This window comes from Labeo rohita, chromosome 12, assembly GCF_022985175.1.
Source record: "Labeo rohita strain BAU-BD-2019 chromosome 12, IGBB_LRoh.1.0, whole genome shotgun sequence".
Taxonomy (NCBI): Eukaryota; Metazoa; Chordata; class Actinopteri; order Cypriniformes; family Cyprinidae; genus Labeo; species Labeo rohita.
Genome location: NC_066880.1, coordinates 23,888,830 through 23,909,462, shown reverse-complemented (window position 1 = coordinate 23,909,462; position 20,633 = coordinate 23,888,830). Strand labels below are relative to the sequence as shown.

Here is a 20,633-nt window from a genome sequence, read left to right as displayed (position 1 = left end):
CTATTTAATGCAGACCCTGTTGTTGCCATGGCAAACCGGCACAAAGGAAAAAAAAAAAAATAGAAGCTGCGTGTGTGAGAGGCGCTTATGGTTGTCTTGGTTACAACCATTCTCCCATGTAAAGTAATGAGAAGCCCAACCTGAGGGAGCTGCAAGGAGCTATTTTTAGCCCAGATTCACCAGTACCTGGGGGTTTTTTGAATGTTGGTTTCTTTGTGTCCTTAAACGGAGCTAAAATTGATTGTGAAATTTGTCCATGTTAAACATAATGTGCAGTCACTACTTGAAGTAAATCATTTGTAGGTGACCTGTTTTTTTCCACACAGTGACGGGCAGGGGGTCGGTTTAGGTAACCTGTTTGGAACCTTGGCTATGTTGTGAGACTCAAATTGGATTGGTCAGAGATTGGCCAGTTCACTTAAAGGTTGCAGATTGCACAGGGGACCTTAGAACTTTAGTAGAACCAGTAAATGTCAAGGAGCAAATAACAGATGAATCACAGACTGGCGGTCTGAATTTTAGATCCTTACTTTTTACTTCCTTTTTTTACTCACCAATATGATTCAGTTTGGACTGTCATATAAACCCAGTATGTATACTGAAGAGTACATCATACAACAGCAAATCTGCCTCATCATTGGAGTGTTTGTATTTGCACTTAAAGGAGAAGTCCACTTCCAAAACAAAGATTCACATATAAAGTACTCACCCTCTTGTCATCTAAGATGTTCATGTCTTTCTTTCTTAAGTCGTAAAGAAATTATGTTTTTTGAGGAAATTCAAATGATCCCAAATGCAGTTGTAAATGATCCCAGCCAAGAAAGAAGGGTCTTATCTAGCGTAACAATCGTTTATTTTCATAAAAATAATACAATTTATATACTTTTTAATGTCAAACGCTCGTCTTGTCTTACCCTGCCTGCACTGTTTTTTTCTGGTTCATGACAGTTAGGGTATGTCGAAAAACTCCCATCTCATGTTCTCCCTCAACTTCAAAATCATCCTATATCGCTGTTTTACCTTTTTTAAGGGTGTTTGATCTTATTTGCATGTTCACTTTCCAAAGACTGTGTCGGTACTTCTGCAGCGATGTAAGATTTTGAAATGATTTTTAAAGTTGAGGGAGAAAATACGATTGGATGCAAAGTTCACTTTTAGATGTTGTTTGAACATTAATGTGTGTTGGCAGTGTATGTACAAATCTACCTTATAATGATAAAAATCCGTGCAGTGGTTTTTAATTAATCTGTAAAAATAATATCCCCTTTTTCAAATCAAGCCATTCTCAGATACCTGTGGCGTCACACCGACAGAGGCCGCTCCCACTATAGTTGATTGACATGAGCGTCTTACCTCAGACCCACCCTAAATCAGCTGTAACAGTCCGACCTCCATTGTTTCGATGCTGGGACAGGGATGTAAGTTAGACAAGAATATCTCAGATTGAGCGATTGAGGTGTTGTGTTGCTGGATGTAATAATTAGTGGTCATCATTTACTCCCGACATCTAAGCCGCTGAAGATGCTGTGGAATACATTTGTTTGTGAAGGGAATGCGGAGTGTTGTTTTGCACAACCATTAAGAATTTTTAACCAATGTATATTATAGATTTTTCATTAAGACCCTAAAGAATCATATCAACTTGTGGAAAATGGGCATCTGATGACCCCTTTAATATATAAACATAACATATTTTTCTCAAATATATCCATGCATGTGTGTATTTATATGTACATAATAAATATACACAGTACACACACATATATTATGTAAACAAAAACTTAGATCTGATTATCGTGATTAATCATTGCACAGCACTAAATTGTAGTTTTATTACTAAATTATTAGTGTTTTGTCATTTTTATTAGTTTAAAATTAAGTGTTTACATAGTTTTTATTTATTTTATTTTAGTTGTAGTTATTTTGATACTTCAAGTTAAACTAAATGAAAATGAGAAATTTTAAAAACTAGCTGTTTATTTTATTTCAAGTAACGAAAATGCTTTTTATGGTTTTAGCTAGCCAGCCCAATCTTAAGAAAAGATATTTTATGAGGTAGTGATTTCTTATTCAGTTCATACAATGTAATTTGTACAGACATGTGTGACTTTTGGAAAAAAAGTTTCACCTCTAACCTAATCTCTAAACCTTACCGTCAGTAGATTGTATAATACTGTACTAATGAGATCAAAGGAATTTATATGAAATATCCACTAGTCTGCCAAAAGCTAAAATAGTTTCAGAATGCCACAAGACTATGTTGAGTTTTTATAAAGCAAGTTATTTAAACTACTGAATCTGGAACAATAAGACCGGGAATCTCATTTGCTGACACTAATGGCACAGACTTCACTGTTTTTGTAGAGATAACTGAGCTTTGTTAAGAATTAATAGAGTGTGTCTTAATTGAGATCAGGATTGTTTCAGGATGTACCCTGTATTTTGGCTTCTTTCATTGCTTGAAGAAAGAAATGCTATTCTCGTCTTTCTCTTGTGTTAAGAGATGTAATTTTGTCTATCACTCCTGTGTCTTATCTCTCACTTGTCAGTAACACACACACAGCTGTGTCCAGGCTCCTGCTCTGGCAGGAGGAGCTGATTGCTGGGTTTTCAGCCATTAAGGAAAGCCAGTGTCACAACAGACATGTTACAGAGAGAGACGGTAACAGACAGATAACAAAGAGGTATATCGCTCAGTGTTCATGACTCTGGCTAAATTTGGAGTGCCATAGAAATAGTTCTCCAAAAAATGAAAATTTGCTGAAAATAAATGCACTCTAAGGCCATTCAAGATGTAAATGAGTTTGTTTCTTCATTGGAACAGATTTGAAGAAACATCACTTGCTCACCAGTAGATCCTCTACAGTGAATGGGTGCCGTCAGAATGAGGTGGCATTTTTAAAATTCAAACTGTTGTTTTTTGGCTCAAATATGAGTCCTGTTCATAATATTGCTTTTTCTAGTGATACAGTTGTCTTGTCTTAATCAGGAGACAGTGTTTCCCCTAGGTTTTTTTTTGGTATTTTTCTCTCTGTATAATAACTAAAGCATTTATTTCAGTGAAAAAAAAACCCCTCTCAATTTCAACATTTTGAACAATAGGGCCCTACAATCTTTTTCTTTCCTTTTTTTCCAGAAATTTTTGTGTTTTATTTTTTTCTGATAATTAAATGAAGGCATTAAACCTTTTTTTTTAAAACCCTTTTATTTATTTATTTATTTTCAAATAAACTGAGGTTTACTGTTAAAATTAATACACTGAAGAAAATTTGTGTGAATATTCTGTTAAAAAAGTTTTAATAATAATTGTAGAATTAGTGTTAGAATTAGAATTAAGTGGTTAATCTGGTTGTAATAATTATTTTTATCATTTAATTGTTTTATTTAAATTGGCCAGAAATAGAAATATATAAAGACGTAAATTATTCTGTACAAAAGTAATACAAGAGTAATATATTTCTGTTACGCGTAAAACCATACTTTTATTTTGACAGGTTGCCGTGAAGTTTCTGTGTTTATACACCATGATATGATACTAGTTTTCTCAAATGAAACGGTAAAATTCACATGAAATGACTCTCACAGCAGCTCTGGAGATGAAGTTCATATGTTCACGTCGTCGTATAATGAGACGCAGAGGCCAAAAATCACTGTGAGCCTCACGCGTGCTTCAGTATTGTGTAGTAAACAAACCCGTGTTTCCGACATTCATACATACAGAGCCAAGCGGAACATGCAGGATTCATATCTAAATAGTCTTTTACGTTTTAATATTCACAGACATTAGTTCATATCGCAATTCGAATTAAGTGACAGACTCCATTTTGATCTATTCATCCAAAAATTGATGAATTCCGTGGCATTCTGCGCTATAAATTGCGTTTTTATGAATAAACTCCGCGATCCCGTTCGCGTTTTCGCTATAAAATGACATGCCATCGTGTAAATAAAATAAATAACATAACACAATTTAGATTTTTTTAAAATAACAGTAGAAGGTATTGACCTGTTCTATAGGAAAGTTAACCTTAAATGACATTTGTTGTGATCTGGCACTATGTAGAAAATAAAATTAATAAAATTAACTTGACCTTCAAGGGGAGAGGGGCGGTATTGACATTTCACAAACATTTGTTCATATCATGATTCGAATTAAGTGATTAAGTGATGTATTGCTAAATTTCTCCAAATTTGTTGTGATGAACAAGCAAACTCATCTACATCTTGTACGTCCTAAGGGGAAGTAAATTTTCAGCAATTTTTATCATTTTTATACAGATTCAAATAACTTGGACTATGAATTGTATTCTTTTATAGTGTTGACTGAGGGCAAAAACACTGATTGTTTGTCTTGTAAACCAAAGGCAAACGTCTTGATTATGTTTTGATGTAATCATTCATTTTACACCCTGCTCATGGTCTCCCGAAACACTGTATTACCATGTTCACAGTTCTCCGTGCTCATATGCTGTCATATTTCTGTGCTTAAGGTTTGGTTTTGACAATAAGCTAAGCAGACTGGTAAAGTGCATTGGAGCGTAACACACACACACTTAAACGATCTCTTTCTCACATACACATTCAACTGGGTTATGCAAAGTCTTGCTGAGGTGCACAGTCAGAGTTTAACAGCTTCAGTGAGAGCTATATTTAACACAGTGTGTGTGTGTAGATGTGTTACAACGTAAGATAGTGCCTTTAAACTCCCTGGTATAAAGTGCCATTTAACAGCGTTTGCATCTAGGTGTGCAGCTAAAATAGTGTGAAAGAGCTGGCAAATTTGTGCATGGCGTCACGTGTTGATTTTCCCACTAGGGATAGTTTAACGCACAACTTTCTCAAGAGAAAACAAAAGACTGCATGTTGTGATGATTTCTGTTTATGTGAAAACGTGTAAAGTCTATAATAAATGTTTGTTTGCTTAGCTGAAATTGGATGATTTCTACAAAGTATGATTTTAAAATGGAAACATGCATCTGAATTCATGTATAAATTGAAAAAAATATTTTGTCAAAAAGTATTTATAATGTTATGTTTTTGTTTCCTGCGTTCCTGCTTTTCATTACTGCCAGGAGCTTTTCTCTTGCGATTTTTGGTTTATCTTATTGGAGTATCTCCTTTGTATTTAGATCCTTCCTCCTTGTTTCCCTGCTTATTAGATTACTAACTACAGTTTTCGCTGTGTAATTTGTATTCAGTAATGAACTACAATTTGTAAGTAATCTATCCAGAACTGAATGCATTACATCTCTCTACAGAGAGGGTGGATTTGGGGTAAATACTTGGGCTGACCATGTGATTTTCACACAGAAACTCTCTCCCTTTCTCTCTCTCTATTCAGTTGGCCTCTGACAAATTTGGTACGTGGACAGACGCTCAAAGAAAACGAAAATGCCAGTAGCATCCGCCAGCTCTGACTCAGGTAAGATGTGTTATCTTAATGATTTACTGAACGTAGAGTTTGTTACCGGTCCAAAACAAAAGGGTTTTGTGATCTAATGAGGAGGGAAAGTCAGTGACAACCATAACAAGCCAGTCAGACATTTTTGGCTGAAACCCCACAATAAACTGGGATTAAATGTTTGTGCTTCACTGAGTATCCACACATCTGCCAAGCTTCAAACCTAGGCTTTCACTGGAGAGACACTTGAGTCAATATCATTGCATTTCTCTGGACAGCTACACAGAATAAAATCAATGCATTGTTCTGTTATGATGTTCTTTTGTTGAAACAAAGACAAAAACTGAGAGATGATCTTATCCTCCTGTACAGAAGCTATTCTGAGACCAGGGGAGATGGTGCTGAGAAGGGATGATGAAAGACAAGTAACATAAAATAAGCATTTGGAAATTACAGCAGGTTTAAATATCAAAGAATGAACTAAACAATAAAAATGAATTAAGAATACATTTAATATAATTTAATCAAATAAATGCTGAAAATAGAAACTGTACACTGTAAAAAACAGTTTGTTGAGTCAGTTTAATAAAATAATTTGTTACCTGGCTGCCTTAAAATTTTAGGTTCAGTCAACTCCAAAAAAGTTTACTTAACTTGAAATGTTAAGTTGATTCAACTTAAAATTTTAAGGCAGCTGGGTTACTTACCCAGCTTTTAAGTTTAACAAGCAGAAATATCTAAGTTGTTACTTAGTACAACTTAACATTTCAAGTTGACTAAACTTATTTGAGTTGACTGAACTTAAAATTTTAAGGCAGCAGAGTAACAAATTATTTTAAGATGACTCACCAAATTAAATAAATAAAACAACAAATTAAAATAAAATAAAAAGTTTTTAGTTTTTTTTACAGTGTACCTATAACTCTAATATCATACAGTAAATAGTAAATACTAAATATTATGCAGTAAAAAGTATATAGGTATTCAATGTTTTCGATTTTTGGAATTTCACATCATAATTAAAAGAGAAGCAATTTTTGTAATTCGGGATGGGAATGTTTTTTTCTGAACAATGTAAGATGGGAAAGTGTTTGAAACATCTTTTTTGCAGCTGTGTTTTTTTTTTTGCCATTTAATAACTCAATGTATTTTAGAAGGGAGAAAATAGAATCATACATTGATTTTTTTTATTATTATTTTATTTTACAGTTATTTAATAAGCAACACCTTACAGTACTTACAAAAGTTCCATTTTTTGTTTGGTTCAATTAACTGCTAATTGTAAGCATGAATAAACAATGAATAGCAGGATATTCATACATTAATTAATCTAGATTAATAAATTGTTTGTTCATTAGTAGTTTCTAATGCCAAATATGTGGACTAAATGTTAAAATTAAAGGAGATGTCCACTTCCAAAACAAAGATTCACTTATTATGTACTCACCCCCTTGTCATCCAAGATGTTCATGTCTTTCTTTCTTCAATCGTTTTTTGAGGAAACCATTTGTGCATTTTTCTCCATATAATGGACTGGTATGGTGTCCCGATTTTGAACCTCCAAAATGCAGTTTAAATGCGGCTTCAAATGATCCCAAATGTGGTTGTAAACGATCCCAGCCAAGAAAGAAGAGTGTTATTAACTTAATAACGATCGGTTATTTTCATTAAAAATATATAATTTAAATACCTTTTCCTGTACTTGAAAAACTCTAATAGTATTTTCTCCCTCAACTTCAAAATGATTTCAAAATCATCCTACATCACTACGATTTTGAAGTTGAGGGAGAACATGAGATGGGAGTTTTTCGATGTACCCTAACTGTCATTAACCGTAAAAAAAACAGTCCAGGCAGAATAAGACAAGACGAGCGTTTGACATTTAAAAGTATATAAATTGTATTATTTTTATTAGGGATGCAACAATACAGTTAGTCCACGGTTCAATACGTACCTCGGTTTTTAACCATGGTTTTCGGTTTGGTTCAGTTCTGATATCTTGCCACTTCAGTGTTTGCTTTTTTTGCAACAAATTAACAAAATACTCCCGTAAACTTCTGTACACTAGAAAAAGCGTGGTTTAGTATATGTCTGCTTAATTTTTCTTTTGAGAGAGGTATTATTTTTTCGATTTTTATGCAAAATAGAATGGGTTTCATTCATACTGGACGCCAGAGGGTGCCCTCGTGCAAAAAACCACATATGTGTCAAAGAAGTAACACTGATTACGTTCCGTTCCAGCTTCTCTAATATGGATAAAAGCATCGCTATTGCTGTAACTGATTAAAAACAAGATATAAACGTTGTAAGGACAATAAACACTGCAATAATATATGGTTTGTCTGTGTTCTTCAAGCCATCTCGGGAATTTTCATAAGCCATTGCTAATCGACATGTGAATTAAAAACAGGTTATAATGTTTTTTATAACTTTTGTTTTATAACTCTTTTGTTGGATAACAGGTTTAGAAAGGCTTATCACTGCGTGTCATTAGAAGGGAAGATGCTCTGTGTGTGTTGCTTTTTCAAATATAAGCGGGGAAGCGTTTTCTCATTTCAGCACGTGAAATCACGGGCACATATACAGCAAATTCCGAGAGAAACAAAACAAGTTATTTAAATGTAAAACCGAAAAAACGCAATTCACAAGTGCATATTGAACCGTGGATGTCGTACCGAACGGTTCGATATTATATTGAGTATTGTGACATCCCTCATTTTTATTAAATTAACCGATCGTTACGCTAGATAAGACCCTTCTTTCTCAGCTGGGATCGTTTACAACCACATTTGGGATTGTTTGAAGCCACATTTAAACTGCATTTTGGAAATTCAAAATTGTGGCACCATATCAGTTCATTATATGGAGAAAAATGCTGGAATGTTTTCCTTTAAAAAAACATAATTTCTTTACGACTGAAGAAAGAAAGACATGAACATCTTGGATGACAAGGAGGTGAGTAAATTATATGTGAATCTTTGTTTTGGAAGTGGACTTCTCCTTTAAGAACTTATTGTAAAATGTTACCAAAGGTACCCCAGAGTATATGCTTAAAGTATCTTTTAAAGGGGTCATTGGATGCCCATTTTTCACAAGTTGAAATGATTCTTTATGGTCTTAATGAAAAGTCTATAACATACTTTGGTTAAAATTTCTTAATGGTAGTGTAAAATAACACTCTTTTTACTTTGTCAAAAACAGCTCTGATCACAGCGAGCCGTTTCAGTGCATGTCCCTTTAAATGCTAATGAGCTCTGCTCACCCCACCCCTCTCTGCTGTAGGGTGACAAGCAGAGACTGTTCTCTGAGAACTTGCTAACTAGCACATTATTAGGAAAAGCGATTTGCAAAGATTCATAAAAAAAACTTATACTGACTTCTTCTGTAGGTGAAGGTGCATCATGAATTATTTTGCATGAACATAGACGCATTGATGTAGATCGGGGGGCGCATTCCGTTCAAAAATGAAAGTAATCAACTGCAATGTTCATTATTACATCCAACAACAGAATACCTTAAATACTTAGGAGACATTCTTGTCTACTCCTGCTCCGGTGTCGAAATGATGGCAGACTGTTTACAGCTCACTCAGGTGTAGTTTTGTGCTAAAACACCAGTGTCAGTCAACAGACGTGTGCCTGTGTATGACTACGTCACTCTGCCAAGAATCTATGGCTTGATCTGAAAAAGTGGTTATGATTTATGGGGATTAAAAAACCCCACTGGGTGATTTTTTATCTTATAGGGTGGCTATGTTTTCACACAATGCCAACACACATTTATGTTCAAACAATAAGTAAAAGTGAATTTTGCATTCGATGACCCCTTTTTATCAGCATTACCTTGAATTGTATGTCTTTTCACAGACATAACCATCCTTCTGTCATTGTGCAGGTTTCTGGAATTAAATGAATGAGCTCTTAGTGCTGACCTGCAGTCATGAGAATACACACATTGTAATCTCCTACACTGCACAGAATCTTGGCTCTGAGCCGATACTTTCAGCTCTGTGACCGCACTGAATGGATTGTGCACACAGACCGAAAAGAGACCAAGAGCCCGAGAAAAATGAGGTGAACTTCCCATTTGTGTGAATAACGAATGGCGCAACCTGGGACACGTTATTCTTATTCACAGGTTAGCGACCCAAATGTTGAGTTACTCCCTCTGGGGCTGCAGATATACTACCTACCTCAGAATGTTTGTTTTGGCTATGTGCTATCTGTCCTCTGATGTCTACTCAGGAGGTTTTGTAGACTAAAAAAAAAGAAACAAGAACTTTAGACCTGATATTTGCAAATATTAACATAATCCTGTCATTGGAAGTGCATAGAGGCTCAATTGGCCTCTAAGCTAGATTACGAAACAAGCTAGAACAAAGGAGAAATGTACAAGAAAGAAACTGAACGAGAGTAAATTGGTTTAAGGGTGTGGGGTGGTTAAGTGCTGGCGGAAAAAGTGTGTCTTCAGCTGCTTGTTGAAAGTTGTGATGGTTTCAGCAGTTCAGGTGGAGGTTGGCAGCATATCTGTCCAGAGAGGTGTGGTGAAGAGTGAAGGTTTTCGAAAGGGAGCTCATGCCTCATTGTGAAGGAACAACAAGACGCTGCTCAATTAGTAACTGCAGCTGGCGGGAGGAGAATGCGCTTGTAGAAGCAAAATGAGGTAGGGAGGTGCAGTTCCAGTGGCAGAATACACCCCTTCTGTAAAGAGCTTTTCAACATTTCTTAAAGGGGACACCTTTTACAAGATGTAAAAAGTCTCAGATGTCCCCAGAATGTGTCTGTGAAGTTTCATCTCAAAATACCCTACAGATCATTTATTGTGTCATTTTGAAAATGCCTGTTCTGAGTAGAAGCAGAAACATGCTGTTTTCGTGCATTTCTCTTTAAATGCAAATGAGCTGCTGCTCCCCGCCCCTTTTCCAGAATAAGGCTGTGTCTTTACAGCTCGAACGTCAGATACTCTGCCAAAAAACATCTGTTTGGTTTTGATTATAATGTCTATCACACTGAAATCATGTGTTTTAAAGCCATAACTTCTGATACACATCCGAAGCACGTACAAAAAAGGCTGCTGCCACATGGCATGTGAGTACTAAACTAAGTTCTCTTTCATGTCTTATTGCACTTAAACTGTCAAATACACACTATACAAGTTTGCGTTAAAAACACACATGAGTTACAAAAACAGTCGGTTATGTCTGTGAAGGCAAACAGTTGGGAAAGAAATCAAATGTTTATATTAGATCTGTGTGGCAGCGGCATAATATACAGTAAATAAATCAATAATTCCAATGCTGTCTTGTCTCCTCTGAGGCTGGGACTCTAAATAGTATTCTGTGCTTGTTTGTACAGCCAACAACGGGACAGTTAACATGCTTTGTTCAAACTTTTGCCATGGTGTTAGAACTGGCACATCAATGTCGCTTGTGAAAACAGAATTATGGCGGTGATAAGATCCCATTTTTACGTTACGGGGGGAACGAAATCTGAACGTCTTGTTTTTTCACAAGCTTGCAGAAGAAGGTTTTCTAAAACAAAAGTCACTGGGTTGTTTTTTTTTTCACATTTTCTGGGTTTGTAGATGCACCAGGGACCTGATTATAGCACTTAAACATGTAAGAAAGTAAGATTTTCATTATATCAGGGTTTGTATAAAGTGCTTAAATGGCTTGAAGTACTTGAATTTGACTTTTTGAAATTTAAGGCCTGGAAAAACCTTGAAAATAGCAATATTCTTGAAGAGGTACTTGAAAAGTGCTTGAATTATTGAAAGACAATCTATCTATGAATTTTTTCGATAAGCACATATCTTTTCATGCAAAACTCACACAATAAAAAAAAATCATACATTTTTCGCTTATTTCAGTTAATGCCAGAAAACAATCAAGCTAAGCCAGTTGTAGTACTGACAATGTCATGTAAACATGGCTTTTTGTTTTTAAACATTTGCTTAGAAAATACAAATGTGAGAAAACAGATGCCAAGGAAAAAATGCCAGGGGTTCAGAGATGACCAAACAATACATAGCAGTTACAATTCAAAAGAATTAAAAGGAAAAAGAAAGAAAAAAGATATAAGTACGTAAATAAATGATTACAAAAAATAAAATAAATAAATAAGCAGATCACATAACAATAAACATACTTTTCTTTCAAAACATAAATTACCAAATAAAATTTATACAAAAACACCAAAGAGTGAGCATACATCTTTTAGTTGCCTTTTTGTTACATGAGGCAGATAATGATTTAAAATAGATTTTAATGTCTTCTTGAAAGTAAGAAAAGTGGGGCATAACTTTCATAACTTTGCATTTGTGGATAAAATATTTTGCAAGCAAAATAATTAAATTAGCAAATCTTTTGATTCATATTTGAGCTTCGGAGCACGTATTGTGAATCATTTGATTTGTATCGGAACTTCGGCGCGAGTTCGTGAATCATTTTGTGAATTGAATGATTTGCAATCTAAACTTCAGAGCAGGTTTGTGAATCTTTTGATTCAGATTGGAACTTCGGAGCATGGATTGCAAATCATTTGATTGATTCGCAATCCGAACTTCAGAGCGGGTTTGTGAATCTTTTGATTGAGATTAGAACTTTGAGCACGGATCACGAATCATTTGATTCAGATTGGAACTTTGGAGCATGGATCATGAATCATTTAATTCAGATCGGGGGTTCGGAAAGCGTATTGTGAATCATTTGATTTAGTTCAGAACTTCGGAGCAGGTTCGTGAATCATTTCACAAATTGAATGATTCGTGATCCACGCTCCGAGTCCTGATCTGAAATGATGGCTTGTAAATCATTATTCAGATCGGGACTTTATCTATTTATCTTTTTAACATTTGAAAGACATTGTTTGATAAGATCTCTGTTTGAAGTCCTTGAAAATCAGAAAAGTAATACTTGAAAAGTCCTTGAAAGTCTTGAAATTTCATTTTACAGTATCTGTACGAATCCTGTTGTAGTCACCTTTAATTAAGTAATAAACTAAAAAATGTCAGTGTGATACAGTTGTCCTGATAATGAAAAAATGGATCATTAAATGAATAAACTCTTGAAAAGAAAACCTTATTAAATTGCCATTTTTTTTTTAGTTTCAAAGTGCTTTACTAATTGTACAAACTGAAGATGATTATTCAGAATCATGCAGCAAAACATAAAACAGTAAATTATAATAGAGGACCCTGTACATCCTCATGACTTGTGTCAAGTTAAGTTAGTCTCTTAAAATATCAGATAATTTCAGACCTTTAAAATATCAGACCTTTTTATGACAATGCAAGGTTAGTTCAGATTGTAAAATGTCATGTGGTGTGACTCACAAAAAAAAAACTTTTAAAAATATATACATGGATATTTTTTAAAATAAAATAAGAGATAATTGATGAGATAAGATACTGTATGCATGCACAGGTATTCAAGTTGTAAAGAAAATATGTTTACTTAATGATTATAATATATGACCATATAGTCATAGATACATATATATAACAGAAAGATTAGAGTAATAACTGTTCTAGAAATGTCACTGTACTTTAAGATGCTGCTCAGGTTTTAAACCTGTAGCTTTACCAGTCTGTAGTCTGCATGCCTTTCTGCATTGTGGTCTGCTGAGGGAGCAATAACATTACAGCAGATTGTAAGCAACTAAACATGCTGATCCAGAAGGCCAGCTCAATTACTCACTGAATGAAGTGGTGCTTGACAGAATGTCTTGGGCTGATCTAGGTTGTAAAGTGGGTTAGGACAAAAGTGTCCATGCTCTTCATTATAGGTGATGTCAGTGCCTCCAGTTTTTGGCCAATGGCACTAGCAAAGATTTTTTCTAAACACTAGAAAGACCCCAATGAGCTTAGATGCTGAGCACTGACCCTAAAGACTTTGGTATATCATCACAATTAGGACCTGTTAGCTTGACCCAGTCACTTAAAGAAACAGTTTTTCTCGCCATTACTTAACTGTCAGTGTCATCCATAGCTCCTCATTTAGCTCTATCACACATCTAGACCTGTCTGAAGGATACAAGCCTCATATCACCTCAGTTGACATTTGTGATAATGAGGTCCACTTAGCCACATGTAAACACTGGCTGCCAACATCATGACAACAAGCTGATCATACATACAATTCATTTAGTCAGTTGTTGGAAATGTGCACAATATGGACTCTCCAGTTTGTTTTGTGTAGTATTTATTCATTATTGCAAGGTTTAGATTTACAGTTTGTTTACAGTGTTGATGTTTACAAAGTAGCCTACACTGTAAAACATTTGCGTGAATTGGTGTGAGTGTACAGTGTTTGTTGGATAATAGTTCTTGTACTTGCATGATCATTTTTACAGCAGTATTTCTACGATGTAAAACAATTAAATATAAATAGTTTACTGTGACTTCACATTGAACAGAAACAGGGAATAATTGATGTAGAAGCATTGCGCTGTAGAATCACAGTGTTTGTTTGTGTCTGTATTACAGACATCTCGTGTTTATTTACAGATTAACTGTAGTAGTGTGATGTCCACAGTACCATACTGGCGCTTAGGTTTCCAGCATGCATTGCAGCATGAATACAGTTTCTGCCTCTTAGTTTATTTTGCTGTTGCTGGTTTTGTTGTCTCTTTAAGGTACCTTGGTATAAGTTTACCACAATGTACATTTGTCTATAATGACCAATGCATACTGATATACTTACATAATTTAAATATTTCAAGTTGTATAAATTTACAATAGTCAATGTATTCTATACATTGTATACATCTATATTTTGTAAAGTGATACATAAATAAAGGTGATCTGTAGGAATTGTGCATGAAATACCATCTATGTTTGCTACTGTCCACCATGTTACCTTTACTGGGTAACACAGGTGGCAGGTAACTTAGTTGACATTGTGTTTTGGGCCTATACTCAACATGGAAGCTTAGAACTACTGAGCATATGGTATGTTTAGAAATATATTTTAATAAACAAAACATAAGTTTTAGTTAAATTGTCTTGTTAAAATTTGCAGCAATAAAACTTCTGTAACACTGTTGACAGTCAATTAATCCACTCTTGACACAGGTTTGCTAGTTTAACCAATATTAGGGGAAAGAGAGAGAACATAACTTCTAATGTTTCATCCATGTGCTTCTAGAGGAAACTAGAATCATACTGTGCAAATTATCCACCAATGGGACAAACCATTCCTTTTTGAGGGTGGGATTTCTAGTGGGTGACTTAGTTGACAATGGTTTTTCGGAAACAAATAAAACAAGTTATATCACAATAAACACATATTATTTTTGAAGTGCACACCCAAATGTTTTACTGAAGGCAAAAGTGTGAAATTAATTTATATTTAAGGTAATTCTCATGCTTAAATGCAGAGTAGAATGAGCAACTTTACAAAATCTGACAGCTGAATACCAGGGTTGTATGTGATATGAACATCATTTTTGAACAAAAGATATGGCTTTTTCAACATATAGTAGTGTAATTGGAAAAAATATAGTTGTGTACTAGAAAATTAAGCACTGGGGCTTTATATTGATGAAAATATATTAAAAATATACTTCACGGACATGAGATATACCCACAATTATAGAATGACCCATAAACATATAATAGCCTATGTATATACATTTGCATTCAAACTTATTCAACCCCCTTGACCTGCAAGACATTTTGCTGCAGAGACCAAATTTTGTGAAAACAATTCAACAAAGACGTCAGTACACTATTAGTTTATTGATACACATTTAAGTAATTCTGAGAGTGTAAGTTGATGCATAATGAAAAAATATTAAATTGGTTATAAGCATTCATGTTCAAAATTATTCAATCCTCAAAAGTCAATTTTGGTGCAGAATCTTTTATTCTTTAAAAACCACCAATAAACGCTGCTTGGAAGTGCTTAAAAACTTCTGTCAACTCTCTACTGCAATCTTGGCCCATTCTTTGCCTGAAAAAGCTTTCAGATCACTGATAATCTTTGGTTTTCACTTTGCCACTGCTTTCTTCAAGTTAAACGAAATATTTTAAATGAGAATTAAATCTGGAGATTGAACAGGCCACTCAAGAACATTCTATTACTGATCCCTGGACCAAGCATAAGTAGATTTTGGGATGATTGCCCTGCAGGAAAGTCAGTTGATCATCAGCTTCAGTCTTGGCACTAAAGCCATCACAATTCTTGCCAAAATGGCCTGATATGAATCCATGTTGTCGCACATACAGTCAAGATTTCCTCTTCATGCAACACTAAAAGAACCCCATAACAAGACTGGTCCACCTCAATGTTTGACTATGAAGATGGTGTTCTTCTGCTCATAATTTTTGCCTTTTTTGCACTGGACATACTGCTGATCCATGGGTCCAAAAAGTTCCAGCTTGGTCACAACACTCTATAAAACATTCTTTCAGAACTCCACAGGTCTATCCAAATGAATTTTAGCATATTCAAGTCAGCGTTTTATGTTCTTCTTGGTCAAGAGTGGCATTTGACAAGATGCCCCAATATGAAAGTAATGCCTGTCTTGTGTTCATCTTATACTCTGTATTGAAATATGTTTCCAGCTTCATGGGATCATCTTGAATGGGCTATACATCGCAGGTTTCTCCTTAGTTGTTCTGATCAAACATTTTATGATATTGTGCTTTTTCTTCAACACCCTCAAGGGCTTTCTGGTACAATACATTTTAAACTTAGGAATAAGGCTGCCAGCTGCGTCTCTAGGAATTTTTAATGTCTTGGAAATCAACTTTCTAAAGTAATACAGTTATTTCTTCTCTATAGCTTCTCTATAGCTTTTGTGAGAGCTGTATTCACTTTGTCATATTAGCTACTCAAATTTCAGCACATGCATGGGCTAACCGTATGTATGTGTAACAGCTTAAGCTAATTCTGTTTTCTAATAGAGTTTCTAAGTTTAACTGTGTTTTAAGACAATTTTGTTCCCCACCATACAAATAAGTGACTGAAAAACAGCAGTTGAATAGGGGTTGAATAATTATGACTGCTTAAAAATATTACATTATATATTGACATTATCACTTTTAAAATGCCGGTTATCTATTTCAGATGCAATTTTTTATAAAGTCCTGGATCTTCAGAAAAGCTTGTATTTGTAAAGTGCTGCAGTTTCTGGAGGGTTGAATAATTTCGATCGCAACTGTACATATATAAGTTTACATTAACCTAGGTTAATAAATGCTGAAAATATGTTGTTAGTTGTCAATGATATCTAATGCATTAACAATTTTGTCTTTTTAAAATTATTGTAATGTGTAATTTCACTTGTTTTGTCATTTTTTAAAATCTAAAATTATTTTTAGTTATTTGTGGTTTGTCGGTTGTTTTTATATGCAGAGTGTTGGTATTTTTGCATGCCTGGTTAACTTATATTTAAAGGTCACCAGCAATAACAACTGCTCATCTCATCACAACAGCACTGCTAACACTCCACCACTTTAACTGTTTATGAAAGAATATATTATTTATTTAGTACAAAATTACCACCTTTACTGTAGCTAACAACAAAATAAATGTGCATGGGATCATTCAGATCATCGTGGAATCACGAAATGTGTTTCAGACTGTAATTTCATATTGTTCTTTGATTGCAGACATATCTAGGCAGGGTTTGAGACATTGCTGAGAGCTCATCTAAAACATTTTCTCAGGAATAAAACAACAGAGATCCAAGAGACTTAAATAAGTCTCCACTTTCAGTGTAATTTCATAGAAGACACATTTAAGCAGATCATATTTTATAGAGAGCTCCCAAGCGATTCTTCTTTCCTGAGGAGAATTTGTGAGACATTTTCTCTTTCTCCTCTTTTGTTTTTCTCTATTCTGTCTCTCTCTTTTACATTGTCTCCTTTTATTAGGTCTCTGCGTTTGGTATTACAGCTATGTTGAGCGTTCTTGGTGAGTCTGTCACAGTCTTCAGCAGCTGAGAGGGAGTGATGGGGAGGAGGCTGAAATTCTCTGGCAACCTGTGTATCTGGAATCTGTGTTGGTAGAGTCAGATAGAAGGATATTAGGAGGCAGAAAACCCAGCCGTTTATGCTGTCTTTAAACTTACAACAGGAGAGATGAAGAGGAAAGACAAACATGGGAAGAACAAGGAAGCTTGAGGTGTCACAAAACAGGGAGGGAGCAATCAAGAAATGAAAGATCTAGGAAGGGACACGCAAGAGGAAGAATGAGAGGTGGGGAGGCTTTCTGGAAACCGATGCTGACGTCAAGGAGGTGAAAAAAGTGGTGGAACAGAAAAGAGGGAAGGAACGCATGTAAATTATAGAGGCAGGAAAAGAGGCTTCAGAGAGATTGAACTATGGCTGGGAGTCTCTATAACAGAATGTCCCTAGAGGAGATTGGATCGATCAGCTCTCTGGAGGGGCCAGGAGGTAAGACTCAGAGAGAGTAAGATCAGCTCAGCTTTTTAAAAGCATGCTGTGATTTGACCGGAGGAATAGGGGCTTCAGTTTTTATTGTGGTTTTGCAGTTAGAACAGCACATGCTACTGTAAGGATGGATGAACTGACTGATATGCCTATGAAATGTAAATTAAGTTGGTACTGAGAAGCATCATATTCTGATTGTAGTTTATAGCATGATCAAAGGAATGATCTTTCTGAAGAACTGGAAATGTAAAAATTATTGATTATAAATATTGAAAGGCATATCGCGAAGTATTATAATGTATTATGATGTATTATGTATTATGAAATAACAATAAGAATGCATTAAGCATACACTTATATATAGAAATTGTCACCAACATTTTTTACATCCCTCTCTAGCACAGAATGCGTGTGTGCATGTGGAAAGGAAAGACAGGGAAGGGTGCATTGAAGGAGAGGTGACAAACTAGTGTCCAATTAGCTTTGTGCATAAGAGCACATCCTGTGTTTGTTACAGCTGCCTGGAGAGAATGAGTCTGACAACTTCCTTTATTTCCAGATTTCCTTTCACTCTTGACTCACTGTCTTTGAGCTTCAAAATGCAGTCGTTTATAAGTGGAATACATTCCATTGCATCTTTTCACAGTGCAGTTTCTTTACACTTATTTGAACAGTTTCCTTGGTCATAAAGCAATATTATAAGACTGTCTGCACAACTTTTTATTCTGGAATGAAAGGGATAATTCTGTCATTAATTAAAGCTGCAAGCAGCATTGAAAGGGCCCTTGCATCCGGACTCACCGGATGCCTTCAAGCCAAGACTCTGATCGAACATATGAAGTTTGGTGCAGATTAAACATGATATGTTTGAGTTAGTGTAAAACATGACATATCCTGTTGCCTACAGGTGGTGCTATGATTATAACTGAATTTTGGCCTTTAGATGTTTTCAGGCCAGGATTCTTACCAAACATGTGAAGTCTAGTGCAGATTGGACGCTGCATGTTTAATAGAGATGCAACAATACAGTTAGTCCACGGTTTAATACGTACCTCGGTTTTTAACCACGATTTTTGGTTTTGGTTCTAATAGTTTGCCACATCAGTGTGTTTTTTTTGTAACAATTTAACAACAAAATACTCCTGTAAACATCTGTACACAGAAAAAAGTGTGGATTATTATATGTCTTCTTAATATTTCTTTTGAGAGAGGTATTATTTTTTATATTTTTATAACCCATAATGATTAAGTATATTTGTAAGCTATTGCTGATCGACATCAGGTATACAATATTGTCTGCCTCATTCTGTGATACGAAGCTACATCAGATCACATAAGGAAGCTATTTTAAACACTCGACTGATGTCGTGAATTAAAAACAAGTTATAATGTTTTTTAAAACTTTTGTTTTTATAACTCTTTTGTTGGACAGCAGGTTTAGAAAGGCTTATCATTGCATGTCATTAGAAGGGAAGATGCTCTGCGTGTGTTGCTTTTTCAAATATAAGCGGATAAGGAAGCGTTTCCTTATCTCAGCACGTGAAATCATGGGCACACACAGCAAATTCCGAGATAAATAAAACAACAAATTATTTAAATGCAAAACCGAAAAACCGCAATTCACAAGAGCGTATTGAACCGTGGATGCCGTACCGAACGGTTCGATATTATATTGAGACTTGTGACATCCCTAATGTAGTGTAAAACAAGTCATTTCTTGTTGCCAGCAGGTGGCGCTATGATTATAATGGAATATTGGCCTTGAGATGTGTTCAGGCCAGGATTCTTATGTGACTCTTATCAAATGTGATAAAATGTTTGCGGCAGATCAGACATTGTATGCCTGAATTAAAACAACATCCTGTTTCATGACGAAACATTGAAGGTTGTCAGGTCGCCATGGACATGCCCTCCAACGAAAACTCAAGATCTTTGCAATTTAACGTCACAAAGGGCTTTAGATTAGATTGACCAAATTTGGTGTTGATCTGTTTAAATACAACGCCTGAAAATGGCACAAAACTTTCAGAGAAAATTCAAAATAACAGACTTCCTGTTGGGTTTCAAACGTCATACCGGAAACTTTTTTGTAGGCATTGGTGTGTTACATGTGTCTATCGAATTTTGTACATGTATGTGAAACATAGCTCAAGGGGCACTTTGTTGAAATTTTATAGGTGGCGTTATCGAGCCATTTTGCCACACCCACTTCTGAAACCCATATCAGATGTAAATTTTCATTACTTCTGGCACGTATGCAAAGTTTCATGAGTTTCTGAGCATGTTTAGGCCCTCAAAAATGCGATTCATTTTGGAGAAGAAGAAGAAATCATCACCATCGGTGGTCGGGTCCTAATTACTCACCCTCATGTTGTTCCAAACCCGTAAGACCTTTGTTCATATTTGGAACTCAAATTAAGATATTTTGGATGAAATACGAGAGCTTTCTGACCCTGCAACTACCATGTTAAAGGCCCAGAAACGTTTCATTTTTGGGTGACCTATCTATTTAAACTCTATTGCCGTGGCACTTGGGTCGCTGACAATATATCGACAACACATCTTTCCTGAATACAGTAAGCAGTGTAGACCTCATGAATATTCAGTTTGCTTGTTGAATAATGCATGATTACATTTAATCACATGCTTACACACCTGTGGGCCGGCTGTGTATATTGCATGAATAGCAGAGCTGACAGCTCCAGTCCAAAACATGAGCAAGAATGACACATTTATGAGAGATCAGAATGAGTCTTTTAATATTGTAGGTGTGATTTGTCCTCTGTTTATACAAGCTGTTGAGAAATAAGCGGAGAGAATTATGTGTGTAATG

General features: G+C 35.3%; 1 protein-coding gene across 3 annotated transcripts in view; it reads left to right on the top strand.

Moving 5' to 3' along the window:
- mpp2b (MAGUK p55 scaffold protein 2b) overlaps window positions 1-20,633 on the top strand; it is a 51,581-nt gene that overhangs the window by 6,770 nt on the left and 24,178 nt on the right. The window contains exon 3 of one of the 3 annotated variants that reach the window (XM_051124800.1): window positions 5,342-5,422. In XM_051124800.1, the coding sequence (XP_050980757.1) occupies window positions 5,392-5,422 (31 nt within the window). In that variant the 5' untranslated portion in view covers window positions 5,342-5,391. Of the gene's footprint in view, window positions 1-5,341; window positions 5,423-17,370; window positions 17,804-20,633 lie in introns of those variants that run through there. The other 2 variants (XM_051124797.1, XM_051124799.1) reach the window with 2 other exon arrangements.